Source organism: Aspergillus steynii, assembly GCF_002849105.1.
Source record: "Aspergillus steynii IBT 23096 chromosome Unknown P170scaffold_7, whole genome shotgun sequence".
Classification (NCBI taxonomy): Eukaryota; Fungi; Ascomycota; class Eurotiomycetes; order Eurotiales; family Aspergillaceae; genus Aspergillus; species Aspergillus steynii.
Window position 1 is genome coordinate 870,444 of NW_020194404.1, and position 13,908 is coordinate 884,351.

The window sequence follows — 13,908 nt, forward strand, 5'->3', positions numbered from 1 at the left end:
CATAAGCAGCCACGGTAGATTTCATTCCTGATTAGATTGATAGCCATAACCAGTCGCCTCACCGTTCATGTTTCAGTCATTCATTCATCCATTGCATTCTCATTATTTATTAACACTGCAATTAATTAGGATAGTTATAGGTGCTTCATCCATTCTACGCCTATTCCCATCAAACCGAAGAGGCAGGATAGAATGGATAAGACATCGACGATACCAACCGAGAAACAGAACAAACACAGACAAACAGACACACATGAAATCCTATCCCTCCTACTTCGCCCTCCCTTCATCTATCTCCGTAACCCTCCTTTCCTAGTTCCCCTCATGGAAGTAATCAATAAATAGGTAGTCCCAACCACCCCAAGACAGGAGGCCATCTCAACTTAAAACCACCACCCATGACGGAAAATAACCGGTCTAGAAGAAGAGTCCTCGTCCTCGTTGCCGGGGTGGCTGCCTCGTAACGCACGAGCCTGTTCTCGTCTCTTCGCGAACGGCATCTTGTCCTTCTTCTTCGCGTTCCTTCGGCGCTCTTCTTCCACCGGGATCTCATCGTCGGAGTCGGAGTCAGATGTGTCGGGATCGGGGTCTTCGGCTGGAGTCGGGGCTGGGGTTGGTGTGGGCGCAGGCGTACTTGAAATGGCGGGGACGGCGCTGGTGGATGGAGGTCGCACGTTGGAACTGCTCGCTCCGGGAGTCGAGGAGGGGATTTGGATGGAGATGGTGGAGAAGGATGGCGTTGCGCTGGACCCGGGACGAGAGGATGAGGGTCCTGGTGTTTGAATGACGCTGCCGCCATTGCCGCCGATTCCTGGTTTCTGGGATGGTCGTCCCGCTGTCTTGCTGGGGCATGGTGGGCAGGACGGGCAGGGTGAGCTGCTGGCGCCTCCTCCTCCGCCGGGACCTCCGCCTCCAGGACCTCCGCCGCCAGGACCACCTCCGGGGCCTCCGCCGCCGGGTCGTCCGCTGCTGCTTGGTCCCGCTCCGCCGGGGCTCGTTCCGCCGGGTCCTCCGCCGCCAGGCCCGCCGCCTCCTGGTCCTCCGCCTCCTGGTCCTCCGCCTCCTGGAGTAGGACATGGACTGGTGCTGGGACCACCCCCAGGACCACCACCACCACCTCCAGGGCCACCACCACCTCCAGGTCCGCCACCGCCAGGACCGCCTCCTCCGGGGCCACCTCCACTCGGGCCTGGGCCACCGGGGCTTGTACCACTTGGACCTCCACCTCCTGGACCGCCGCCGCCAGGACCACCACCACTTGGGCCAGGGCCACCGGGGCTTGTACCACTTGGTCCACCACCAGGACCGCCTCCACCAGGGCCGCCGCCTCCAGGACCGCCTCCACTCGGGCCTGGGCCACCGGGGCTTGTACCACTTGGACCTCCACCTCCTGGACCGCCGCCTCCTGGACCGCCGCCTCCTGGACCGCCGCCGCCGGGGCCACCACCACTTGGGCCAGGGCCACCGGGGCTTGTACCACTTGGTCCACCACCAGGACCGCCTCCTCCAGGGCCGCCGCCTCCAGGACCGCCTCCGCCGGGACCGCCTGTTGGGCATGGACGTTGACCATCTCCACCACCAGGACCACCACCTCCTCCAGGGCCACCAGGGCCTCCTCCGCCACCAGGACCTCCAGGACCGCCACCGCCTGCACCACCACCACCACCTCCTCCGCCTCCGCCTCCGCCGCCTCCGCCGCCAGGGCCACCACCACCACCAGGACCTCCTCCTCCGCCAGGGCCGCCGCCACCACCGGGTCCACCACCACCGGGGCCGCCGCCTCCAGGACCGCCTCCGCCGGGGCCACCTCCGCCGGGGCCACCACCGCCAGGGCCACCACCGCCAGGACCGCCTCCGCCGGGGCCGCCGCCTCCAGGACCACCGCCACCGGGCGATGTTGTAGTAGGCTTGGGAGGCACAGAGGGCGAGCTACTACTTGGGCACTTCGTACGGCAGACAGTAACAGTAACCGTGGACTGGCCGGGGCAAGAGGGAGAAGGAGTCATCTTGAAAGTAGGCGGATGACTTTGAGGTATCTCCGGCGGAGTCGACGCCCCAGGTGGGGGTGCGACCTCACTTGACTTGGAAGGACCCGGGGTAGGAGCAACGCCTTCTGGAGGGGCTGAAGGAACAGGCCCGTTAGACGGAGTGCTGACGGACGCAGGGACAGCTGCCGCATCACGGACAAGGAGACCACATGACGCGGCAGCTATGATCAAGGTCTTCACCGAGGGAGGCATGTGTTGATTTGACAACCTGAATTATTAATGGATGATGAGATCCTAAGCAAACCGGATCTGATCAGAAAAAGGTGTAGAGAATCAAGAGGTTGTGAGAGGGGAAGAGGGGGGAAATCAGTCGAGCGATATATGTACTAGTATTGTCTGGAACATGATGGTATAATATGTCATCGTATGCGTGTATTAAATGGAAAATGATGTCGTCCTATGGGAGCTCGTCGGAATCCAGTAATGATGACGCCAAAAGAGGAATCACAGTGACGGAGATCGGATCTATGTAAGTTCTAGACCTGCTCTGCGGGTATGATGCCGGAGGACATTTCCGAGTCGTTATGCGTGGCGTATATTTTGACACTCGGGGTTGAAAGACTTTTAGGTGGGAAAGTAGGTAAGAGTCGAAAAGACGAGTGAAAAGAGACGAGCATTAGTCGCCCTCCCCATAATGCTGAAGTGCTAGTCATGAAAACATTATGTCTCGTGGTTGTTAATTTGTTTTTTTCTTTTCTTTTTTTCTTTTTTGAATTCCATTTTCTTTTCTGGCTTTCCTTTTGCTTCTGTGGTCCTTCTTTGGGGAATACAACTCGCGTCTGTGACCCCATGGACAACAGTTCAAGAGGCGTCAGTAAAGTGCCAAAGGATGGCGCCAGCCAACATGAATGACCTTCACTGCGATGCAACAAGCAAGTCCGGCAGCGTAGCAGCAAGTCGTGAAGGCAATAAGTCCCCAGTACTCCCCGTTGCAACGCGAAAGTATTTCACCTGCAATCGGAATACCAGTGAGAGTTCTATGTACATGATGGTTAGATCATTCTGGACCGGACCGAATGGAGAGACGAAAGAAGAAATTCTTAAACTTACCCAAAGCTCACGATTGTGTATGACGTGGCGTAATATCTTCCGTAGTTTTCAATTTTGCACAGTTGTGAAATACAAACTGGAGTAAGACTGATGTTGCTGCCGCTGGCAAAGCCAAAGATGACACTGTATACGATCATCACTGGAACGCTGTCTCCAGCGGGGAGCCAAAGACAAGCATTGCAAACCATACATAGGGCCACTGTCCCTATAAGAGTGTTATAGCGTCCTAGGTAGTCGGCAACAAAGCCCGGAATCCATCTTCCAAAAAACGATCCTGCGTTTAAGATGGCCACCATCTGGTATGATAGTTGATTAGACACTCCATGTGCCAAAGCATAAGAAGAAATGTAACTGATCGGAATGAAAAGCCCCCACTCCACAAAGAAAATGCCAGCTGTTGTAAGAGCGAATTTGGGCTCCCGGAATATAGTGAAGTCGGGAAGAACATTTTCCTTCGAAGCTGGTTTCTTCGGCAGCCGGGATTTGATCAAAAGACATGCAAAAACCACCAAGATTAAGCAAATCAATGCAACAACACGGGTTGCCCATGCCCAGCCGATCTTGGGGAACAATCGTTCAAGGATGAGCGGAAATGCAATCCCCCCAACAGAGCCGCCGGTTGCGGCAAGGCCAGTGGCAACACCACGCTTCTCATTGAAGTAATGGCCAATGGCAGAAATGGCTGGGGTAAAAATGAGAGAAGCTCCCAATCCTCCGGCGACGCCAATAACGAGCATGAAATGCCAGTATTGAGTGCAAAATCCGATCGCAATCATCATGACCACGATTAATAACGAGCCTGCGAAGACAAGAAGCCGAGGGCCTTTGGCATCAAATATAGGACCGATTTGGACACCACAGAAGAAGGTCAGGAATGCATACATGCCAAATATCCAACCGATCTTGCCAGAGCTATACTCTTTCAGCTGATGATTCTCGAGATATGCCTGGAACGTCCCAATGGTGTTGACCAAACCCAGAGAGCCGAAAAGACCCATCCAGCTGCCGAAGACAACCAGCCAAGCCTCCAGTCCACCTTCGGGGTAAGTGTTTCCATCGGCGTCGGTAGTCACACGACTCATAGGAGCGCTATGTACGGAGCGATGTGATGGGGCAGTGGATGAATGCCGGTCGAGATCATTCTCTGGGTTCACCTGCGTATCTGGTGGCAGATAGTGGTCGGTTTCTGGCTGGGAATGCGCTTGTTTTTCGGCATCGTTAACGTCATAAGCAGCATTTGATGGATCGGGCAACTGCTTCTCTGATGATGGAGGAAGTCGTGTGGTATGTTCAATGGTCTGAGGAGAAACTTCACTAGTATCCCGTTGCTCTATTCTGTCTGTGTTTGGGTTGCCAAAAGGCCTGATGTTTGCGGACATGTTAGTATAGACAGAGGGTGGAAGTGAGCCACGGTTGACCTTCGTCCTTTCCAATGCCTATCTAACTTCTCCCCGCTTTTATTTTCGTCTTGGATGATTGAAGCAGAAAACACCAAGCAAGAAAGAAACACCGAAGACGTCGCAAATTCGAGTTGAGCGCGGAAGTGCTGGGAACCTAACAAGATTGTAGGGCAATATTCCAGAGAGAAAATTCTGGAGGCACAAGCACAACTGCCCGACGGATGGATTTCCGTGAGATCTTATGGGCCACGAAGTTAGCCTCGTGCCGTGTAGTGCAGGTGGGTTTTTTCTTTCTTTTGCTCCCTCGTTTTTGGGGTTTCGCCACGGCGGAATAAATCCTATTGGCGAGAATGGCGGGAATTGGGTATTGGCAAAGGTAATGGATTGATGGCGTTTTTCATTTTTTTTTTCGGCGCCCACAATGCACAGGGACCTTCTCCCCGCAATAAAGGAACGACGTGGTAGCACTAGACAGTATAAGGAAGGTAAATGGAGAAATCATTCAGACAGACAGGTCTAGGCGGGTGAAGCAGACACTGATCCTATAATTCCACATGAGCCCGACTCTGGAAAAATCCAGAAGTTCCGAGTGGATGAGAAAGCCAGATTCAATTCTGTGGGAGCTGTGAAGACATCAACTCCTGGATGGATCTGGGAAATGCTGGGAACAGCCATGTGGGTCACCGGGGAAAGCCATGGCTGGAAACCGGGAAGCAAGGGGCATTCTGCCTTGATAGATCTAGTTTCACTCAACAGGCTGAACAAAAGCCCGAGACTAAATTTCCATTGAAGGAGTTTATTCAGATCTCCGATGAAGCACAAGTCCGAGTCGTGATGGATTCTTTGATTCGGCCGAGCCGAATGGGGGGATCATGTGATGCCAACGTGATCTTCCCGATTCTGCCCCGAGACTTTGTTTCTCATGGATTTTATCTGACATTTGTGTTACCACTGAGAAATCTGATTGTGAACTCCTTTTAAATGACAATACCCCTGGATGGCGAATGTGCTAGGGCAACTTATTATCACTAATTGTATGATCGCTGCCAAATTCTTGATGAATAGCGATGGTGCCCAGATGAATCAGAAGCACAGCTTCATCTGAATTTTTCTTCAGCGCAGAAAGCATTGCAGATCAGAAGCCACTTTTCCACGCCTAAGAACGACTCGGAATCGTTTACAAAAGGCCAGGGCAGCTTCCCATGTCACCGACGCGATTTGAAATCGTTAAACTCGCTTCTTGGGTCGCGAATTCGAAAGGAAAAGACTTACCTGATCTTCAGAGATCCTCAGAGGATCAATCCTTCTTACAGTGAATCACAACAGATGAAAGAGGCAGTGGCAAACGGCCGCTGTCAAGATTGACTCGATGTTGTCCATCCGGTTATTCTGAACCCAGGGAAAGAGCGGGGAAGTGTGTTTTGGGAAAAGGACATTGGCAGAAGACATTGGGTGTGACTACTCCGGAGTAGGAGACTCGTGGAGGAAAGCCTGTGCCTTCTCGTTCTTGTTTGCCTCGGGTTTGTCGTGACCAGAGAAGTGGATGCCTTGCCAGGCTTTCCAAGCAAAGCGAGGTCTCGGAAGTACCTAGTCATCGTGGTAGGCCATAGCTGGGTTCCAAACAACGTGAGTAACTTAGTATTCCATAAATCAGGTGATATTGTCCCCCAAATATCCTGCAGTTGAGCCCTCCCAGCAGGCGACGAAAAGTGGAAGTACCACCGAGTCAATCGATTCGGTTTATTTGGCGCATGCCCAAGAAATAAGCCACATCCTAGCCACTGACAGGGCCTATCAAGGAGAGCACGGTGATTCATCCTCTAGAGCTTCCCCAAAGATCTGAGGACTCCGCACTGGCTAGAATACAAAACAATCACTTCAATCAAATAGCTCGAGAAGTTCACAATGCCAGCATATGCAGGTTTTGAAAGACCTATAGTATTTGAATCCGCTTCTTAGTGACTCGCAAGCTTCCCTGGCAAACAAAATAGCAACCCGAACTCCCCCTGAAACGGGCAGACGAAGGACTAGGAACAATTGAGACACTTTTATCTGTATTGGAATCACATACCCGCTTCCATGCGGGGACGAGGAGGGGATAAGTCTCTACATACAAATTACCGCTATATTATATGATTGCGGAGGAGTATAATCAATCTTTGAGGTCGAACAACCCGGAAAAAACTGAAGAAAATTTTACCCAGAAGCAAAAGCCGCATATAGGCTGCTCTTCCCTCGTCATTTCGCCCAAGGAGAGACCGATCTGTTTGCATATGGGAAATGAAATCATCAATAATCGGGATTATCAGAAGCCCCCGCTCTTATCTGGCTGAGGTTACATCGTCCGATAACAACGACGCTTCATCAGGCAATCGCCATCCCAGTCTCCTCTCTTCATCTCCATTCTGATTTTCGTGACAAATATCACATCATTTGGTTTGGAATATTTATTCCATCAAAAGAGAAGACTGGCAATGGTGCAACTGAAGGGAGAGGGCAGCTCACCGGTAAATTCGGATTCGAGGCATCTCCACCTTTCTCCTCATCAGTCAAAGCTTAGCGTTCCCAAGCTCTGAACTAACCGCGTAGGGGGATTGTTGACTCGCTCCGCTAGTCTGAAGGGACGGAGGTCTCCGTTGGCCTCCGCTTATCTTTTCTCTGCCTCTCGCGACTCTATCTTTGACTCCCATCCTGGTTCCAACCCAGCCAAGATGGTCATCCATTTGTTCGATAGGATTCTAGCCTCAGGTACGACGAACCGAATTGAAGACCTGCAAGGGGAACCGAGTTGACCCCGTGGATTGAGAAACGTGCCTTATCGCTTTCCAGGAACCATGTCTTATCACAGAATCCCTGATCCTAGCGTCCTTCCTAAAGCGTTGTTAGTCCGTGTCTTCTCCGGAATAGATCCCCCACAGGCAAGAAGCTGTGATCCAGTCAAGCTTTACGCCGAGGTCAACCGGCAGCTTACCCTCCTTATCCCGCCTTGGTCTCCTCCTTGGGCAGATATGAGGATCATGACCATTGGCTGTCGCCTCGCTCCATAAACACAAAAGGAATCGGTCTTCCGCTAGGGTCTTTGCTGTAGAGGATTCGACTTGTCAGGTTCCAACGGTTAATTTGGGCGTCCCACCGGGAGATTCAAGCATACTGGTGCTGCCTTGTCAAAATTCTCCGCCACATTCCATCGCTTAACCCTTCGCTCGGCCTGATTGCCGTTGTTGCACGATAGTATTAGCGGTCAGATCTCAATTATAAATACCCTCCCCTCCCCGCGCAAAATGACCCGACGAGACCAGGGAAGAAGTTCGTTTCCATCCGTTTGCCTGCGATTCATGCCAGGATGCTTTTTCGCTCTCTCTTGTCAACGGCTGTCATAGCCGTTTCGCTATGCGCAGACAACGTCTCTGCTGCGAAACATGGACCTTTCGGAAGAAAGGCGCGTGACTCGCTGGCTAAGCGTAGCCCGCTGGGCACTCAAAAGCCAGGAAACCATTCCACTGAGGATTTCCGATTCCTTGATAAAAAGACGAAGCGTATGATTAGCCATTACTTGTACTGGAGATGTGATGCTAATTAATTCTGACCTTTGATTAGCCTACCTCGTGGAAAGTCTGCCCGATGTTCCTTTCGATATAGGAGAGATGTACTCTGGATCTGTGCCGATCGAAAAGGGCAACAGCTCCAAATCCCTCTTCTTCATTTTCCAGCCTAAGCTAGGAGAGCCAGTTGATGAGATTACCATCTGGGTCAATGGAGGCCCGGGCTGCAGCTCCCTCGAAGGCTTCTTCCAGGAGAATGGCAGGTTCCTGTGGCAGCCGGGAACCTTTGCGCCTGTGGAGAACCCTTACTCCTGGGTGAACCTAACCAATGTGCTCTGGTATGTTCCACTCAATTGCTATGTCGATCCTCGTTGATCAATAATATTAATCGGAATTTTCGTTGTAGGGTTGACCAGCCTGTCGGAACCGGATTCGCCTTGGGAACCCCAACTGCAGTCTCTCAGGAGGAAACGGCCAAGGATTTCGTCGACTTTTTCAAGAACTTCCAAAAGCTTTTCGGAATCAAGAACTTCAAGATCTTCGTGACGGGCGAAAGTTATGCAGGCCGTTACGTCCCGTACATTTCTGCGGCGATGCTGGACGAGGAGGATAAAGAATACTATGACGTTAACGGTAAGCCCTCACGATACTAATCGAGAACCAAGTCGCATACTCATCTGAATTTTGCAGGTGCTTTGGTGTATGACCCTTGTATTGGACAGCACGACTACGTGCAAGAAGAAGTGCCCGCAGTGCCATTTGTCCAGCAGAACGCCAACCTATTCGGCTTCAATGCCAGCTTCATGGAGGAGTTGGAGAGTCTCCATAAGTCCTGCGGCTACGCGGACTACCTGGATCAATACCTGGTTTTCCCTCCCTCGGAAGTGCAGCCCCCGAAATCATTCAACTTAACGAGCGAGGCCGACTGCGACGTCTTTGATATCATCAACAACGAAGCCATGCAGTCCAACCCTTGCTTCGACATCTACGAAATCAACCTGATGTGCCCCATCCTCTGGGACATCCTGGCCATGCCCACCGCACTGGACTACAAGCCCGCCGGCGCGACCGTATACTTCGACCGCGACGACGTCAAGGCGGCCCTGCACGCCCCCAACATCACCTGGTCCGCATGCTCCACGGAAAGCGTGTTCATCGGCGGCGACGCGGGACCGGAGGGCGAGGGCGATATCTCCGCCAATCCGATCGAGCACGTTCTGCCTCAGGTCATCGAGGCGACGAATCGGGTGCTCATCAGCAACGGCGACTATGACATGATCATTCTGACCAACGGCACCTTGCTTGCCATCCAGAACATGACATGGAACGGAGAATTGGGCTTCCAGTCGGCCCCGACCACCCCGATCGAGATCACCCTGCCGGACCTCCAGTACAAGGAGGTGCTGGAGGAGAACGGCATCTCCACCTGGGACGTCGGTCAGGGTGTTATGGGCATCCAGCACTACGAGCGCGGTCTCATGTGGGCAGAGACGTACCAGAGCGGACACATGCAGCCCCAGTACCAACCGAGAGTAACCTACCGCCATCTTGAGTGGCTCTTGGGCCGGACTGAATCATTGTAAATGCAAGGGGTAAGAACAGCCTGAATGCATGATCTGTACATGTATGTACGCGAGGCAAGCGGTGCCGAGGGCCCGAGGTAAATGCCCAAAACAAAAAAAAAAAAAAGAAAAAGAAAAAGAAAAAGAGGCCACGAGGAAATGAGAAGCAAGGGCCAAGAACATGCAGCAAACTACGAGAGGTTGGCCATGCTGCTAGCATAGAATCCAACCTCAACTTTGTATATGACGAGACATGACGTGAATCCATCCTTAGGGACCGAAGTCCCAACTACTCTAGGAATACATAACCCCATTCGGGTCGAGAAATCTGATATCATATTGTTACCGCTCTTGGTAAAAGTAAAAACCCTCCAAGCCTAAGAATTTTAGACGCCCGCCACATCTTCTTGTCATGAAGGACCCGGCACGGGTGGCTGAGCTAGGTGAAAGAAGCTCATCGGCTTATCTGCCAATCAGTCGTAATTACTCACGAACAGGGGGGTGTCTCAGGTCTTATACTGCGTATTACGATTCGCCAGCAACTGATAAGGCAAACTGGAAGCTGAGGCGTCATGGTCCGGGATCCTGGCCTATCCTCGATCCTGATACGGAGTAGATAGTATGGATCTACATCAACGCTTTGGCCTAGCCGATCAGGCAGATATTAGACACCTCAGGCAAAAATACCCGTATTGCGTCCGTACTGCACCCGTACTAGCGCCCCCCGTCGAAGTTACCTACTTCGCTGTATTTCGCATACCGCATGACCCTCGGCACCCGCAGTCGAGTATATCATTCTTTCCAGCTCACCCAAGGAAAGCGAAAGAAAAAAAAAAAAAAAAAAAAGCCCAAGTGGGTATCGCGGAAGAAACCTCCAGGCCAAGCCGAGGGCAGCCGGCGGATAGTATAGCCATTAGCCGTCTTTCCTATGTAGTATGTAGTAATAGAGATTGGTAATAGTGGCCGGTTAGGATCGAGATGGGTTTGATTTTACGTAGTATTCATTAGGTAGTCTAGCTGGTCTCCAGCTACCGAACCAAGATCCCGATTTGAGGTTTATCGTATTAATTTACTCTGTGATTTTACATGGGTTAATTAGGCGATTACTACGAGTTATTATCAGCGTTTTTCTGACTCGCAATCAATCACTCGGACTGCTTGGCTCGCCAGTCGATCATGCCATATCGAGTAATGCGAGGAAAAACGACGACGGAATCCTCAGCCGCTCGGGACAGGTCTACTGCGTAGGCCTGTGACTTTCTGGAGAAAGTGAAAGTTGACTCTGGGTTGGAAACCTACGGTGTAGAAAGGCAGATAGAATATCGGTCCTCGATACTACCCCACACCCAAATCGATCATCCCATGCCACGTGCTTTTGCGCCATGTCATTGAATGAAGCTTGAGGCGGCATGAAGGGATGCGATGTACGATGTAAGTAAGGGTGACTTGTCAAACTCGGTGTAACTCTATGGAAAATGGAATGGGGGAGGGCGGAATACTCCGTACGGAAGACGGGAGGAAGGAAGGCAAGAAAAAAAAAAAAAAAAAAAAAAAAAACTGCGCAGTACTCCGTAAGTCCAGTGACCTGATGTTCTTGGACCGGCTATACTGAGTTGGTCCTAGCAGCAGGAAGCGGGCGCCTTCCCGTCGATCTTGATTTTGTATCAAGGTTCAACTGTTGGCTGTCTGTTCAGTGACTGATCGAAGGTGGATGATGCTAGAATTACCCAAAAAACCACCGAGTGTGGTAAGCTAGTAAGTATTGATTTGTAATTGAGAGTTATCCCAATGCATATAAGACCAAAAAATCACGACATATCCCATCCCTCGGGCAAATCGTAAAGTGGTCCGTGGTTAGGAATGCCGTGTAGGAGGATTATGAAACCTTTTTGGGATGTCTCATTGGCTGGCCCAATTGCCTCCGGATGCGGAAGTGACGGTCGCCTCCAGCCGGTCACGGCGATCCATTCCCAGATGGGGCTAGCGTTGGTGCACGCCGACGCCGACTATCAAAAAGTAAAAGCCTCGTGTCTGCGACGCGGTGCAGGCAGAATTTTTTTTTTTTTCTTGCAGGTGTCTTGCCGGGCGGAAAGACATACCTAGCTCATGATTTATTATTTAGTCAGGCAGATGGCAGGCTAGTCATAAGCACTATCTCAGTACTAGTCATTAGGTAAAACGGACTCGTCCATGTCGGATCCTGAGGTGAAAAGATCGTACAAGATGGAAGCTAAAGGAAAGGAGACTAGACCGTGTACGGTGGTATGGGGGACTAGACCCAGTTAGGTAGGTAGGTCTGAAGGTCTGGTAGGTTAGGTCCGGAGTCCAGGCAGTCACCATTCAGTTTCACCAATTGCTCCCGGGCACAAGACAGGATCCCGGTACCGATGGATGGGCGAGACAGGAAATGTTGTCCCAAGTCGGATGACGTCGAGGGGGGTAAAGCCCGACTTGGCACGTGGACGTCGTTCGCCCATCCAGCGTGATCTGGATTCCCGAAAGGGTAAATTTCTCGGGCCCTCCCTTTCATTTTTTTCCTTCCCATGGCTGCACCTAATCTTAAGCCACCGATACCAACCGCATGATCTAAACATACGTGCAGAATGGGAAGGAACCCTTGATCGGACTGGTACAACTTGCGGTGGCAGATGGCCGAGGACCAATCTGAGGGCCTGGTGGCGCCGCCGGGATTGCCCTTAACATACGCTTGATCCTGTTCGGGGCGATCGAAACCTCGTAGCCTTACGGCATACTGAATAGACCGCTGGGAATTACTGGCCTCTCAGGGCTTCGGCGGACGGCTCGGGGCCATGGGAGCGATTTTTCTTTGCTTTTCTCCCTTTTTCCTTTCCTCCTTTCGTTCAGTTTGCCGCGGATGTTAACCAACGGTCAGCCCGACGGGAGCACAGATTCAATTCGGGTTATTCCCCGGATTTCCGGGGTTGACATAGCGATAACTTCAGCTGACACCATAGTACCTACAGTAGTACATTACATACTTAAGTAGAACGACCTGATCAGTGAGGGATAGCTGGATCTAGTGGTTCCTGCTCAACTCTTGCTCTACTGCGGAGACAGAGTATCTCGTCGAGAATCGATGCTGCATACCGGGCCAACCCATAACCCATACTCTACCGGGCTCGCCGTCGAGTGCAGACGCCATGAAAGGGCCAAGGCGTTGAGTCTCCACCCGCGAAAAGTCAAGAACCCGCCCGTCTCCCGGCCAATCAGCGGGCTTTCCCACCCTGCGCTTTCGGCCGGCAGGGATGCCCGTCCGTTTTGGTCGTAGTCGGCCAAGCCGCCTGAGGCATTCCATACGGAGTAGGTAAAGTCCATTCAGGCGAAGGGCCTGGAGTTTCCTACGCCCCTGCCTGAGACGGACTGACCTTCCAGAAATTTTCAGGTACTACGAAGTAGGTAATACGGAGTATTTGGGGGGGGGCGTTTAAGCCGGGCTCCCCACACGTTCTTTCTTTGTATCCCTTATCGATAGTAATTCGATATCCGTATCAAACGGGTGCTGCATTGGTCTCCCCTCCGAATCGAAAGCTCGTTGGATTAACCCCGGCCGGGCTCTTGAGTCAGCTTTATTGGCCTCGGAGCAGAGCAGATGCCTCTCGATGCAAGTCCTCCAGAGGTTTTCACTTTCCAGCGGGTCGCCACTTGCGACACCAACACTAACCGCACTAAGATAACTTACAGAATACAGATACAGCCCCCATACGGCACCCCCGTGACTTGGCCTTAGCTTAGCTGGAAATTAATTTAGTGCCCTCCCCATGTATTATTTTGTACGGAATATGCATGCCGATGGGGAGAGGGAAAAAAAAAAAAAAAAAAAAAGAGAGAGAGAACTTAATGCAACTGCGTCAATTGTAAAACAAGAATCGTCCATTAAGAAAAAATGGTTCGATCAGAACAATTAGCAAATAATAATTTAGTTTTGTTATCATCATATCTCTCGTATAATATTCTGTTTAGCTTTTTTTTTTTTTTTTTTTTTTTTTTTTTTCTCTCCCGCATTTCCTGGAGGGAACCCGTATATAGATGGTTTCTCGTCCTCAACCTTGGTTTCCTCATTGCCAACTTTCCCTCTTCCACCCTTTTCCTTTTCCCTCCCTCTCTTTCTTCTTCCATCTTCCTTTCTCATCCTCCCCTCCCCTACCATCCCATCCATTCTTCCCCTCTTCCTGCAATCAGGAATTCGAGGCGATCTGCCACTTGAGCTCTGTTTCTCTCTGTCTACCACTTCGGTACAGGGCAAAACAATCTTCTTCTTACCCCCCCCAATCACCTTTTCCAAAAT

The 13,908-nt window shown here is 51.6% G+C and overlaps 3 protein-coding genes across 3 annotated transcripts; 1 reads left to right on the top strand and 2 right to left on the bottom strand.

Moving 5' to 3' along the window:
- Nucleotides 1–383: 383 nt before the first annotated feature.
- P170DRAFT_428823 (putative extracellular threonine rich protein) lies at nucleotides 384–2,240 on the bottom strand (the record flags this gene model as incomplete). Its single annotated transcript, XM_024847860.1, has 1 exon — nucleotides 384–2,240. One exon carries the CDS (start codon nucleotides 2,238–2,240, stop codon nucleotides 384–386), a length of 1,857 nt encoding a protein of 618 aa, XP_024700904.1.
- Nucleotides 2,241–2,549: 309 nt separating this feature from the next.
- P170DRAFT_247195 (MCT family MFS transporter) lies at nucleotides 2,550–4,810 on the bottom strand. Its single transcript, XM_024843000.1, has 2 exons — nucleotides 3,099–4,810; nucleotides 2,550–3,025 (listed from the first exon to the last, which is right to left on the bottom strand). The coding sequence occupies exons 1-2, from the start codon at nucleotides 4,475–4,477 to the stop codon at nucleotides 2,860–2,862; spliced, it is 1,545 nt and encodes a 514-aa protein (XP_024700905.1). The 5' UTR covers nucleotides 4,478–4,810; the 3' UTR covers nucleotides 2,550–2,859.
- A 3,031-nt stretch (nucleotides 4,811–7,841) lies between these two features.
- sxa2 (putative pheromone processing carboxypeptidase (Sxa2)) lies at nucleotides 7,842–9,623 on the top strand (the record flags this gene model as incomplete). The annotated part of the gene is made up of 4 exons (XM_024847861.1): nucleotides 7,842–8,034; nucleotides 8,096–8,378; nucleotides 8,447–8,673; nucleotides 8,731–9,623. 4 exons carry the CDS (start codon nucleotides 7,842–7,844, stop codon nucleotides 9,621–9,623), a joined length of 1,596 nt encoding a protein of 531 aa, XP_024700906.1.
- Between the last annotated feature and the right edge of the window lie 4,285 nt (nucleotides 9,624–13,908).

Bases quoted from the DNA above. Each gene is read 5' to 3' on its own strand.
- P170DRAFT_247195 (XM_024843000.1), bottom strand. From the start codon at position 4,477: ATGTCCGCAAACATCAGGCCTTTTGGCAACCCAAACACAGACAGAATA. The intron at 3,026-3,098 runs GTAAGTTTAAGA...TCATGTACATAG, and splicing joins TACACAATCGTGAGCTTTGG to AACTCTCACTGGTATTCCGA.